The sequence below is a fragment of the Symphalangus syndactylus genome, chromosome 2, assembly GCF_028878055.3.
Source record: "Symphalangus syndactylus isolate Jambi chromosome 2, NHGRI_mSymSyn1-v2.1_pri, whole genome shotgun sequence".
In the NCBI taxonomy this organism is placed as follows: Eukaryota; Metazoa; Chordata; class Mammalia; order Primates; family Hylobatidae; genus Symphalangus; species Symphalangus syndactylus.
The window spans coordinates 23,015,111-23,030,717 of record NC_072424.2 but is presented as its reverse complement, the minus strand read 5'-3'; the positions used below and the strand labels follow the sequence as shown (position 1 = coordinate 23,030,717).

The 15,607-nt window shown below is 32.8% G+C and overlaps 1 protein-coding gene across 4 annotated transcripts in view; it reads left to right on the top strand.

The window, feature by feature from the left end:
* ATRNL1 (attractin like 1) overlaps positions 1–15,607 on the top strand; it is an 861,353-nt gene that overhangs the window by 336,933 nt on the left and 508,813 nt on the right. For all 4 annotated transcript variants that reach the window (XM_055248210.2, XM_055248235.2, XM_055248225.2 and 1 more), the window contains one exon: positions 7,437–7,489. In XM_055248210.2, coding sequence (XP_055104185.1) covers positions 7,437–7,489 — 53 coding nt within the window. The remainder of the gene's footprint in view (positions 1–7,436; positions 7,490–15,607) is intronic.

Genomic DNA, 15,607 nt, shown 5'->3' with positions numbered 1-15,607 from the left:
TTTCTTATTTTCTTTGCAATCAAAGTTAAGTTTTCATTGGTTTAAAATAACTTAAAATGACTATAAGATGTTTTTGTGAGTCTCATGGTAACGAAAAAGCTAAAAGCTACAATAGATAACACTAAAAAAGTAAGGAATAAAACACATTACTAGAGAGAATCACATAACCACAAAGGAAGCCTTTAAGAGAGGAAAAAAGGAAAAAATATCTAGACAACTAGAAAACAAGTTACACAATCATGATAGTCATGCCTTACCTATCAATAACTACCTTGAATGTAAATGGTTTAAATTATTCAGTTAAAAGAGAGGCTGAATGGATAGAAATATATGACCAAACTATGCTGCCTACAGGAGACTTACTTTACGTATAAAACAACATACATAGATTGAAAGTAAAGGGATGGGAAAAGCTATTTCATGGAAATGGAACCCCAAAAAGAACATAAGTAGCTGTAATTATATGAATAAAATAGACCTTAAGTTAAAAACTGTAAAAAGAGACAAGGCCATTATATAATAATAGCCGGGGTCAATGCAGCAAGCAGATACAATTATAAACATATATGTACCCACTAGCAGAGGACCTATATATATAAAGCAAATATTAATAGATTTAAAGGGAGGGATAGACTGTAATACAATAAGAATAGGGGACTTCAACACTCCACTTTCAGCAATGTGCAGATCATCCAGACAGAAAATCAACAAAGAAATTTCAGTGTCAGATAACACTCTTGACCAAATGGACCTAACAGACATTTACAGAGCATTCTGTCTAACGGCTGCAGAAGGCACAGTCTTCTCAACAGCACATGTAACATTCTTTATGATAGATTATATGTAAGGCCACAAAACATGTCTTAACAATTTTTTTTTTTTTTTGAGACGGAGTCTCACTGTTGTTACCCAGGCTGGAATGCAATGGTGCCATCTCGGCTCAGTGCAACCTCCGCCTCCCAGGTTCCAGCAATTCTCCTGCCCCAGCCTCCTGAGTTGCTGGGATTATAGGTGCCCACAACCATGCCTGGCTAATTTTTGTATTTTTAGTAGAGATAGGGTTTCACCACGTTGGCCAGTCTGGTCTCAAACTCCCGACCGCAGGTGATCCACCTGCCTCGGCCTCCCAAAGTGCTGGGATTACAGGCATGAGCCATGGCACCTGGCCTCAAATTTTTAAAAATAAAAGTCATATCAAGTATTTTTTTTCTGACCACTGTGGAATAAAACTAAAACCAATAACAGGAGGAACTTTGGAAACTGTATACATACATGGAAATTAAACAAGTCAATGAAGAAATTAGAAAGGAAATTAAAACATTTCTTCGGAAAAATCAAAATGGAAATACAACATACCAAAACTTATGGGATATAGCAAAAACAGTTTTTAGAGGAAAGTTTATAGCAATAATCACCTATTTGAAAAAAGTAGAAATATCTCAAATAAACAGCCTAATGTTGTACCTCAAAGACCTAGAAAACAAGAATGATCTAAGCCCAAAATTATGAGAAGGAAACAAATAATAAAGAACAGAGAAGAAATAAAGGAAATAGAGACTAAAAAATACAAAGCCTCAAGAAAATGACGAGTTGGTTTTTGAAATAAGAATCGAAATTGACAAAGCTTTAGCTAGCCTAAGAAAAAAAGAGGAATGACTCAAAGGAATAAAATCAAAGATGAAAAAGGAGACATCGCACCTGATACCACAGCAATACAAAGGATCATTAGAGACTCTAATGAGCAATGATAGACCAACAAATTTGAAAACTTAGAAGAAATGAATAAATTTCTTATAGCTGATCTTACCAAGATTGGATCATGAAGAAATAGAAAACCTGGAGAGACCAAAAATGAGAAACAAGATTGAATCAGTAAAACAAAGACTCTTATCAAAAAAAGTTCAGGACCTGATTGCTTCATTGCTAAATTCTAGCAAATATTTAAAAATGAACTCATACCAATTATTATCAAACTATTCCAAAAAATTGAAGTAGAGGGCATTCTTCCAAACTCATTCTATGAGGCCAGCATTACCCTGATAACAAAACCAGACAAGGACAAAAGTGTAAAATAAAACTACAGGCCAATATCCCTGGTGGATATAGATGCAAAAACCCATAATACAGTACTAGCAAACTGAATCCAACAACATATCATAAGGTCATTGACCATGATTTAGTGAAATTCATCCCAGTAATGCAAGTACAGTTCAAAACACAAAAATCAGTAAATGTGTTACATTGCATTACTAGGATGAAGGACAAAAGCCATAGGATCATCTCAATAGATGCTAAAAAAAGAATTTGATAAAATTTAACATTCCTCCGTGATAAAACCCCTGAAAAATTAGGTGTAGAGGGAACACATCTCAACATATATGCACATATATGCATCCACAGCTAACATCATACCAAACAGGGAAAAGCTGAAAGCTTTCCCTTTGAATGCTGAAGCAAATGCCACAGTTTGATGGCATTCCTATCAAACTATGACATTCTTTACATAATTAGAAAAAACTATTTTAAAATTCATATGGAATCAAAAAAGAGCTCGAGTAGCCAAGGTAATCATAAACAAAAAGAATAACGCTGGGGATATCATGTTAATTGACTTCAAACTATATTACAAGGCTATGGTAACCAAAACAGGATGGTACTTATACAAAGACAGACACATAGACCAATGGATCAGAATAGAGAGCCAAGAAATAATTCTGTGTATGTACAACTATCTAGTCTTCAATGAAGCTGACAAAAACAAGTAGTGATGAAAGGACTCCCTGTTCAATAAATGTTGCTGTAATACCTGGCTAGCCATATGCAGAAGGTTGAAACTGGACCCCTTTCTAACACCATATATAAAAGTCAGCTCAAGATGGATTAAAGACTTAAATATAAGACCCAAAACTATAAAAACCCTGAAAGATAACCTAGATACCATTCTGGATGTAGGACCTGGCAAAGATTTCATGACGAATATGCCAAAAGTAATTGCAGCAACAAAGAAAATTGACAAATGGTGCCTAATTAAACTGAAGAGCTTCTGCATGGCAAAAGAAACTCCAGCAGAGTAAACAGACACCCTACAAAATAGGAGAAAATATTTGCAAACTGTGCATCCCACAAGGATCTAATATCTAGAATCTATATGGAACTTAAATCAACAAGCAAAAAATGAACAACCCCATTAAAAAGTGAGCAAAGTACATGAACACACACTTTTCAGAAGAAGACATGCATGTGTCCAGCAAGCAGGTGAAAAAATGCTCGACATCACTAACCATTAGAGAAATGCAAATCAGAACAATATAATACCATCTCACACCAGTCAGAATGGGAATTATTAAAAAAAATAACAGATGCTGGCAAGGTTGCAGAGAAAAGGGAAGCTTATACATTGCTGGTGGGAATGTAAATTAGTTTAGCCACTGTGGAAAGCAGTTTAGCAATTTCTGAAAGAACTCAGAGCCGAGTTACCATTTGATCCAGCAATGGAACACTTGCAGCTGTAAAAATGAACAAGATCATGTTTTTGGCAGCAACATGGATGGAGCTGGAGGCCATTATCTTAAGTGAACAAACACTGAAACAGAATACCAAGTACGACATGTTCTCACTTTTTAGTTGGAGCTAAACATTGTGTACATATGAACATAAAGAAGGGAACAACAGACACCAGAGCCTACTGGAGGGGTGGAGGAAGGGAGGAGGGTAAAGTTAGAAGAAACACCTATCAAGTATTATGCTTATTACCTGGGTGGTGAAATAATCTATACCTCAAACCTCTGTGACATGCAATATACCTATGTAACAAAACTGCACATGTATCTCTAGTATAACCTAAAATAAAAGTTAAGAAAAATGATAGGAAAACAATAATTTATTGTACATTTTTATATAAAACAGTGTAATTGGAATGTTTGTGACACAAAGAAATGATAAATCCTTGAGGGGATGGGTGTCCTTCTTACCCTGATGTCATTATTATACAATGTATGTCTGTATCAAAATATCTCATGTACCGCATAAATAAACACACTTACTACGTACCCATAAACATTAAAAGGTAAAAATTGGCCAGGTGCGGTGGCTCAAAACTGTAATCCCAGCACTTTGGGAGGCTGAGGTGGGTGAATTGCTTGAGTCCAGGAGTTGGAGACCAGTCTGGCCAACACTGCAAAACCCTGTCTTTAAGAAAAATACAAAAAGCTAGCCAGCCGTGGTGGTGTGTAGTCCCAGCTACTAGGGAGGCTGAGGTGGGAGAATCACCTGAGCACAGGAGGTGAAGGCTGCAGTGAGCTGAGATTGCACCACTGTATTCCAGCCTGGGCAACAGAGCGAGACTCTGTCTTAAAAACAAACAAGCAAACGAACAAACAAACAAAAAAGTTAAAAATTTAAAAAGACACACCAAATAATGAAACAGAATAAAGAACCCAGAAATAAATACACGCATGTATAGTCATCTGATTTTTTGGCAAAAGTGCCAAGAATACACATTAGGGAGATAATAATTTCTTTAATAAATGACGCTGAGAAAAAGTTTCATTAAGAAGAATGCAACTAGACCCCATCTGTCACCACTTAAAAAAATCAAATCAAAATGGATTAAAGATTTAAATGTAAGTCCTCAAACTGTGAGACTACTAGAAGAGAACACGGAGGTAACACTTTATTGCATTTCTCTGGGGAAGGTTTTTGTTTGTTTTGGAAAAGACCTCAAAAGCACAGGAAACAAAAGCAAAAATAGAGAAATGGGATTACATCAAAACAAAAGCTTCTGCGCAGCAAAGGAAATAATCAGCAGAGCAAAGAGACAACCTGTAGAATGGGAGAAAATATTTGCAAACTATGCATCTGACAAGGGATTAATATCCAGATATGTTAGGAACCCAAAGAACTCAATAGCAAACAACCCCACAAGTAGTAAAGAGTGGACAAAAGATCTGAACAGACATTTCTCAAAAGAAGACATACCAATGGCCCACTGATATAAGAAGAAAAAACGTCACTAATCATTAGGAAAATGCAAATCAAAATCATGATGAGGTATCACCTCACACTAGTTAGAACGGCTATTATGAAAAAGACAAAAAATAACAAATACTGGCAAGGTTGTGGAGAAAGAGGATTTTCTATGCACCGTTGGTGGAAATGCACATTAATACAGCTGTTTGTGGACAACAGTATGGAAGTTTCTCAAAATAAAAATAGAATGAAAACATGATTCAATAATCTCACTACTGGATATTTATCCGAAGGAATTGAAATTTGTATTTTGAAGATATATCTGTACTCTTACTTTTATTGCAGCACTATGTACAGTAGCCAAGATACGGAATCAATCTAAGTCTCTATCAAGAGATGAATGGATAAAAATATGTGATATATTTTTGGAATGTATTTTATCCGTAAAAAATAATGAAATCCTGTCATCTGGGACACAACATGGATGAACCCAGAGGACATTATATTATGTGAAATAAGTCAGGCACAGAAGAAAAATACTGCATGATCTCACTTATATGTAGAATCTAAAAAGACTGATCTCATAGAAGTTGAAAGTAGAATTGTGGTTATGAGATCTCATAGAAGTTGAATGTATACATGTGCCATGTTGGTGTGCTGCACCCATTAACTCATCATTTAGCATTAGGTATATCTCCTAATGCTATCCCTCCCCCCTACCCCCACCCCATACAGTCCCGGGTGTGTGATGTTCCCCTTCCTGTGTCCATGTGTTCTCATTGTTCAATTCCCACCTATGAGTGAGAACATACGGTGTTTGTTTTTTTTGTCCTTGCTATAGTTTGCTGAGAATAATGGTTTCCAGGCACATGTATACATATGTAACAAACCTGCACGTTGTGCACATGTACCCTAAAACTTAAAGTATAATAACAATAAAATAAAATAAAATAAAATAAAATAAAATAAAATAAAGAAGTTGAATGTAGAATTGTGGTTATGAGAATTGTGGTTATGAGAGGCTGTGGAGGATTTTGAAAGGCTTGGGGGAGGGTATGGGGAGGGTGGAATGGGGAGACATTGGTCAATTTATGCAAAGTTACAGTTAGATAGGAATCACACTTTCTGGTGCTCTATTGCATATTTCTAAAACTATTAAACTACCATCAATGACAAAATCTTAAAAGTGGTGTTTGGAAATGTCACAGAAAACCTAACACCCAAAGTGCCTCTGTTTCATAGAGTCCTTTTCTTCCAAGTTAGTGTTTTAAAGGATTATCATATTTTGACTTTAATTTTATAACTAATATACAGTAAAATTTACTCTTCAACTCATTTTTTTCTATGAATATAAAAACTAGCTAGCACATGGCTGAAAAATGTATTGGAAATGTAATCTGATTATTTAGCCTCTAAGTTTTCACTATATGACTCTTCATTATATGTATGTATTCTACTATTCCTCTGTTCTTATGAACTCTTCTGAAAAACTGAAGACATTTTAGACTCTTTTACCTCTTTAAACTTTTAACTAGAGTTGAAATATATGTAATATATTTATATAAAATATGTATGTGTAATTATTTAAACTATATGCAAATATAATTTTTTATTATTTAAATATTAAGTCACTTTATTAAGTTACCCTGGTGCATAAAGTTTATAATAATTTATTTTGGAGGACGTTCCAGGAAATATTATGCAAAACCATGCTACATCTGTATTAGACATTGTCAATTTATTTGGCAAACAAGGTTTTGTGAACTTGAAAAATTTTGAAAATACTTATGATTTTCTCCCACTGCTGTAGTTAACTATATTTTTATGTGTTAAACATAAGAGTACATGAGTATGGATGCTCATATGTTCTTTCACTTTTTAAAAATCTGTTTATGTGAATTCAAAGTTTGAGCTCCTGAATTTATATTAGTCAATTTTGTTTGGGTTAGTTAGAGAAACCTTTTTTTTCCAATTATTTACCGGAGGAGATCTGTTTTTAAAAATACAGATTAATTGGTGTAGAAACTGGAGAAAATATGTTAATTTCAAAGAATACCACAAGTGTGAAAATAATGTGGATTTATGAATTCCCTGAATTTTCTTCTACCTAAAAATATCTCTGTATCTTATTTCAGACTTTCAGTTCTTCTCTTTATTAAGGCAGGATACATATCCCAAAGCTCATAATTATATTTCATCTGCCTTTTAACATTCCTTATATGCCTATCATGTATGCTTATTTTCTTTTTCTTCACTATTTCATCTCTCACTTTTTCTCACATATAAAGCTTTCTACAATTAATTCAGATTTCAAACGCATCTTTGAAAGACGTGTTTTTGAAATTTCGAATAATGGTATGTTTTAAATATGTTTTGATGTAGAATATAAGTACTTTTTTGCTTGAAGAAAAACGTGAGGCTTTTGAATTGCATTGTTTAATAGTAAATGAGTTTTTATGTTTCTGCAGATGTGACTCTGAAAATCGCTATGTTGGTAATCCACTTAGAGGAACATGTTATTGTAAGTATTTGTATATTCTTCATTTTAAATAATTGGTGCATACTATTAGTTTCAAATAATAAAGGTCATCTTGAATAACTAAAATTGTCATTAATATCTTGCAATTTCTATTTCTTAAATTTTATAATACAACTTTATGTATATTGCTAAGAAATGTATTGTCTTAATTATATTCGGTACATTTTTTTCTACTCTGAACAGTAAAATACCAATAAATTTTATTCTGAACATAGAACAAAGTATAGAACTTGAGTAAACTCATGTGATTTTAATGTAATCTTTTTCATTATGATGGATTTTTGAAAAACTTGAATTTTATAATAGATATTTTGCAGAATTTTGGGCATTACTAAAAGGCTGCACTGATTATGTAACAACAGATGCTTTCATTGGGTACTGATTATATGGTAGGTATATATTTAACTTTTGTTTTGTTTCTGAGGCGGAGTCTTGCTCTTGTTGCCCAGGCTGGAGTGCAATGGCACAATCTCAGCTCACTGCAACCTCTGCCTCCCAGGTTCAAGTGAATGCTCCTGCCTCAGCCTCCCAAGTAGCTGGGATTACATGTGCCCGCCACAATGCCCAGCTAATTTTTGTATTTTTTGTAGAGATGGGGTTTTGCCATGTTGGTCAGGCTGGTCTCGAACTCCTGACCTCATGATCCACCCACCTTGGCCTCCCAAAGTGCTGTGATTACAGGCGTGAGCCATCGCACTCAGCCTATCTTTAACTTTTAAAGAAACAGCCAAATGCTGTTTCCCCAAATGGTTGTACCATTTTACATTCCCACCAGCAGTGTATGAGAGTTTCAGTTCTTCCACATTTCAGAACCTTTTTTAGAGTTAGTCCAAGTTTTAGTCATTCTAATAGGTGTGTAATGGTATCTAACTCTCATTTTAATTTGCACTTTCCTAATTACTAATGATGTTCAGCATCTTTTCATAGGATTGTTTGCCATCTGTATATTTTATTCGATGAAGAGTCTGTTGAAATCCATTGCCCCCTTTTTAGATTGTTTTTATATTAACGAATTTTCCACATACTTCGTTCTAGATACAAGTCCTTTATCAGATATATGACTTGCAAATATTTTTTACTAGTGGTAACTTGTCTTTTTATCTTATCAACACTATTTTCTTGAAGAACAGATTTTAATTTAGATGAAGCTTGACTTACTGTCAGTTTGTTCTTTTGTGAAATCAGTGTAACAGGTCACTATGATTTTCCCCAGGTTTTGGTAGAAATATTATATTTTTAAGTTGTTTATTTAAGTATATGGTCCATTTTGAATTAATATTTGTATATATAGTAGGTGATGGATTGAAGTTCTTTTTTCTCCATGTAAATATTTAAATGTTCAAGCACATTTTATATAAAGACTATACTTTAATCAATGAATTTCTGTGCACCTTACCTTTGCTGAAAAACACTTGTCTATAAATATGTGGGTCTATTTCTGGACTCTTTTCTGTCTCATTAATCTATTTGCTTATTTTTATGCTAATGTAGCACATTTATAATTAATGTGACTTTATAAGTCCTGAAATTGGTTAGTATTTATTCTCCAACTTTGTTCTTCCTTTTCAAACTTGTTTTGACTACTCTTTTTTTTTTTTTGCATTTGCAAGTGAATTTTAGAATCTGCCTTTCAATTTTCAAAAAAAATGCTATAATTTGTTTTGTTTAACTTATAGATGAATTTGGGGAGAATTGGCATGTTAACTATAGTGAGTCTTTGGAATTATTGTATTTTTTATTTTTTCTCAATTCTTTATTTTTATTATTAATATTTTGTAGTTATAACTGTACACATATTTCACATTTTTGTCAGATTTATCCCTGTATATTTTAAATTTGTGATGCTATTGATAATGATAGCTTAACATATATCATTCCTGATTGTTTCTGGCATTTATATTTGATTTTATATTGTTTTACATCCTGTAGCTTTGCAAAAAGTCACGTTTTACTTCTAGTACCATTTTTTGTTGATTCTCTCAGAATTTCTTTTTTTTTTTTTTTTTTTTTGAGACGGAGTCTCGCTCTGTCACCCAGGCTGGAGTGCAGTGGTGCCATCTGGGCTCACTGCAAGCTCCGCCTCCCGGGTTCACGCCATTCTCCTGCCTCAGCCTCCAGAGTAGCTGGGACTACAGGCGCCTGCCACCATGCCCGACTAATTTTTTGTATTTTTAGTAAAGACAGGCTTTCACCGTGGTCTTGATCTCCTGACCTCATGATCCACCCGCCTCGGCCTCCCAAAGTGCTGGGATTACAGGTGTGAGCCAACCGCGCCTGGCGATTCTCTCAGAATTCCTACACATACAATGTTTTCTGCAAATAATGGCAGTTGGATTTCTTTTCCTCTCTTGATGGTTTTATTTCTTTTTTCTGCCTTATTGCTATAGCTAGCACCTTTAATAATGTGTTGAAAAGATGTGAACATGAAAGTATTATTGTCTTGTTTCTGATCTAAGAGGGAAAGCATTCAGTCTTTTATCGTTAAATATGATGTAGGTTTTTGCCAACTGCCTTTATCAGATTAAGGAAATTGCCTTCTATTCCTACTTTGCTGTACATTTTTTATCAGAAATGCGTGTTTATGTCCAATGCATTTCCTGCATTAATTTATATGATTATCAGAAATTTCTATTTTACTTTGTTAATATAGTGATTTTAGCATTTTTAATTTAATGAACGGTATACATTATAAGAAGATACTACCATTTTTGTCCATTCATAAGTTCATGGACATTAAGATTTTTTTCTAGGTTTTGTCTATTAAGAAAAATGCTGCAGTGAATGAACATTCATATGGTCTTTATGTGAACATACATTTTTATTTTCCTTGGGTAGATTCCTAGCAATGTATAGTTTGGTTGTATGATAAGCTTTTGTTTAACTATTTTAGAAACTGCCAAATGATTTTCCAGAATGTTGGTAACATTTTTTAATTTATACTAGAAAATTTTGATACTAGAAATTTCATTCCTTGACGTCCTCATCAGTACAACATTGTTAGTCTCTTTGATCGTAGACATTCTAGAGTGTGTGTAGTGGCATTTTGTGGTTTCGTTTTGTATTTCTTTAATGACTAATAATGTTGAACTTGATTTTATGTGTTGATGCCTTGAAAATGATTTGCTAGGTGTGTAAAATTTATCCTTTTTTCAGTTTTTGTTGCTGTTTTAAATTGTATTTTTCAAAATTTTGTTTTCTACTCTTGTTTGATATATAAAAACAAAATTTGTTTTAGTATATTGATCTTATATTTATTAACTTTGGTGAACACTTACTAAATTGTGTTTGTAGATTTGCTTGGATTTTTAAATGCGGTTAATTGTATTACACGCAAATAAGCACAGTTTTCTTCCTTTTTCAATATTTTTTCCCCCTTATTGGGATGTTGAGACTTCTATTTCTGGGCTTAATCATAGCTCTTTGGTTACTTATTGCTACAGTTCGCATAGGACAGGCATGATAAATGTTACAGTTTTTCCCTGTATTTTTTATTTATTCCCTTTACTACTTTTATGTATGTATTTATTTATTTAAAATAAAAAGTTCGCTCAGTATCTTTCAAAAATGACAGTTTTTGTCACTAATGAACTTATAGATCCATACATGTTTTAATCCATGTGCAATTATTATTCCTACTGATGCTCAGACTGTCCAATTACTGTGTCATTTAAATTATCTTTATTCTCTAGCTTTTCCACATCATTTTTGTTTTTCTTATTTCAAATATCCTGGGTTTATTTTATAGGGATTTTTTTCTTTGATTTTTTAAAATTAGAAATTCCTCTTCTATCTTTTTGAGCCTTTAGTTTCTTTTATCTGCCAAAGGAGTAACTAGTTACCATTATGAACACATTATGTAATCTCTGTTTATTACAAATATACTAATGTTTAACCCTTTTATAAAAACTAACATAATTTTTCTCCTATATCAATGTTGTTCAATACAAATATGATGTGAGCCACATATGTAATTTAAAATTTTCAAGTAGCTTACTTTAAAAAGTAAAAGAAAATGAGTAAAATTAATGTTAATAAAACTTTTTTTAGCTTAACACATCTAAAATTTTTTCATTTTAAAGGTGTAATCAGTTTTAAAAGTCATTAAATCATTAATGAGATATTTTACTTTTTTTGTACTAGTGTTTGAAACAAAGTTTACATTCCATACTTACATCACATTTTAATTCAAATCAGTTACTTTTCAACTAGTCAATAGCCACATACAGCTAGTGGTGACCTTATTGGACAACTCTTCTCTAGATTACATAGGGCCCCCGCGTTCTTTTAGAAATATCAAAAGCATAATCATAAAGCACTAGGTGGCACTCTTGGTATTGCTGTGAGACGTTTAAAGCTTAATATTTGAAAGGAAGTGATGCTTAAAAAAGAAAAGGACAATAACTTGTAATAATGTTAATAGAAACTATTCTAATTTTCAAGATTAGATCGAAATTTAAGATGCAAGTCCACACTGTAACTTAAAGCAATTGAGTGCAATGTGGTATTAACTTAATTGAAATTAATATGTCAGCAGTTGTAATCTATTTACTTAGTAGTTTTTCAAAGTTCATTTTAAAACCAAAAACCAAATACATTACAAAGCATGCCTCACAAAGCAAGGAAAACATTCAAACAGTGTTAACTAATTTTATTGGCCCTTGTAAACATTGAATTACTCAATATATTCTTGGTAAATACAAAAAGTAGTAGTCACAAAGTATCACAAAGTAGTATAGTTTTTTTCTTAAATGGTTTCTTTTGATTTTAATAACAATTTTAACAAAGAAAACCTTAAAATGAAAGACTAGACTGTAGAAATGCTATATAGATGATATATTTCAAGAAGTAGAATGAGAGTACATAAAGTCATTTTCTGCAGTCATTTACTTTATTTCACTGTTGTGCTAATTCTTTAAATACGTGTAATTTGCAATGCTCACACCCCTAATGATTGTTTTAATATATTTCCAAGTAATCGAACACATTTTATTTCATCTTTTACTCTTTAAAAAATTACTGTTTTATATTGAATTTCTTTTATTAGAGTTTCTTTTATTTAGAGTTCATGGTGGAATTTTGTAGTAATAATAAACTACCGATTTTGAAAGTAGGAAATTTAAGTTGAAAAAGATGACTTAAAATAGTATGTCAGTTTAATTACTTAAAATAGTATGTCACAGAAAACAATGAAACCAATTAAAACTTGAATTGCCCCTTATATTTAATGGAGTTATCATGGTTTTTCTTCTAAAACTGAATAAAATAATTTTCCTGTTTTAAACTGAACATTTTGTTAGTGAATGTTTTATAAGAGTTTTTAACCATTGGATATAAATTGCTATTTAAGTAGAATCTGGCTGTTTCATTTGCACATGGGGCAGAGTGACCTTAATAAACACCAAGAATCTAAATTCTTCTATTTAACAGATTGCAGACATGATGAGTTGAACGGTATCTTACAAGACATAAATTAGTCACATTTTTGGCATTTTAACCTTGTTCTTTGATTCACCAGTATTTTTATTAAATTTTCTGAAGCCTATATCCCCATACTTTTAGATTTTTATTTCAGAACTATTTACTCCTTTAGCATAGTCCAAAATGAAGGATAATAAACATGATTATAAGAAAATTTAAAATAGCTAAAAGGAAAAAAAATTGCTATTAAGTTAATGTAGAAGGATGAAAATTTATTTGACATATGTTTTACAATAAAAGTGTTACATTATTATTTTCATGTAAAATCATAGACTCACTGTAAAAATAATAAAATAAAAAAGTTTAAGGAAGGAAATAAAAATGTCCATAAACCTCCCACCAGGTCCCCCAAGTTGAGTTGTGTAGTGTGTATACTTTGTAAGGGTACTCAGCTGAGAGGAAGATTGAGAGCTGATATACTGTACTTACCTTTCTCACTAAGCCACGTACACTAGTGTGGGGCTGTGTCTGCCTTGAGACAGAGGTAAATAGTTCTTTATTTGTGTATAAAATGTTGAATGGTCTACTGAAGGGACTGCCTGCCTTCTAAATAAATCTCTGCATCATGTCCTGAGAATGATTTTACATCATAGAGGTCATAACATGCATAATATTATTATTGTGAATGTTTTTTCTTATAGATATATAGCTCATTATTAGCATTTAGTAAATAAAACATAGTTTTTCCCAAACTGGAAAAGAACAACCACTGGACTTTAAAATAATGATCATACTAGTTAACATTTATTGAGAAGTTACTATACTAGACTGTTCTCAGCTTTTTATATGTATTAGCTTATGTAATACTCAGATGGGAAGGGTATGCTTATTATTCCCATTTTATAGCTAAGAAAACAGATAGAGAAAGCTGAAGTAATTTGTATAAGATCACACAGGAAATAGCAAAGGCAGGTTTCAACCCTCTTAACCATTAAAGAAGTGGAAATTAGTGGTATATGTAAGCAAAAAGTTTTTCTATGAATGAAACAAAACCATTATGCTGAGGGAAATAAGAGGATCTAAACAATTAAAAAATCATATACCATTTTTTTCAAATAAGAAATATTCATCCAAAGATATCATAACTTCCCAAAATTGATATAAAAATTTTATGTAATTCCATTATAGAATTTCATTCAATTTTTTCTGAAAGGCATGCATTCCAATAAATTACCTTAAGGTTCAAGTTAAATAATACCCTTTTAGAATATCTAGTTAAGATAACAAACAGGAAGAATAGTAAGAAATTCCTACTTTAATAGATATCCAAACAAACTAACTCTAACTGCATCCACTGGCTCCCAAACTTGTATTAGAATATGCCACTAAATCAGTGAACAAGATGGAGTATAAGATTAAGTTCCTGATAATTTGGGAATTTATATGGTACTATGGTTTGAATGTTTGTTGCCTCCAAAATTCATGCTGAAATTTAATTGACATTTTAACAGTATTAAAACCTGGGACTTCTTTTTTTGTTTTTGAGACGGAGTGTTGCTCTGTCGCCCAGGCTGGAGTGCAGTGGCCCGATCTGCAACCTCCGCCCCCTGGGTTCACGCCATTCTCCTGCCTCCTGAGTAGTTGGGACGACAGGCGCCCACCACCACGCCTGGCTAATTTTGTTTTTGTATTTTTAGTAGAGACGGGGTTTCACCGTGTTAGCCAGGATGGTCTTGGTCTCCTGACCTCGTGATCCGCCCTTCTCGGCCTCCCAACATGCTGGGATTGGGACCTTTAAGAGGTGACTAGGCCATGAAAACTCCACCCTCATAGGTGGAATTTGTCCTGTTATTGAAAGGCAACTTCAGTCCCCTCTTGTTCTCTCTTGCCCTTTGGCCTTCTGCCGTGGGATGACACAGCAAGAAGGCCCTCACCAGATGCCAGTTGTTTGGTCTTCTACTTTCCAGCCTTCAGAACTGTGAGCCCATGAATTTCTATTTATTATAAATTACCCAGTATGTGGTATTTTGTGGTATTCTGTTATAGCAGCCCAAAACAGACTAAGACATATGGCAAGTCATTTTATTTGTATGTCTTTAATGACTTAATTTGCTTGTTGTTAGATATCTCAAACTTTATGATAGATTATGGCTTTTGCATTTACTACTTTTCTCTCTCAAGTACTCTATCCCCAGCTAATATTCCAATCCTAACAAAAATGACTCTTCCAGATATCACAAACCTTTTGTTTCCATCCTAACACTTACATAGTATAAAATTATTTCAGTTGCTTTCTGTTTTTAACTTGAATTTAGGTTTTTAAGTAAAATGAAATTTTACTAGAATGAAATTCTGTGAGCACAGTACCTTGTTTTATTGGATCTCTGTACTTAGAAATCTGTATGAAACATAACAGACCTTCAGTTATGTTTAATGGTAGTAGACTGATATAAGTTATTAATACATAAGTGAATATACATTTATTTTAGCTGTATGTGCAAGCATTTTTATTGTTGGGGTACTTGAGCAAAAATGTCCAGAAATCATATTGTAGATTATCAAGTAAAAGTTGCTTTAAGTTTATTACGGATATAGGGTAATACTATTATATCATTGAAAAACTTTAAGCATCAGTCTTTTATTTAAAGAAAAAATGAATTTCAAGGTTTGTTTTCTTCATTG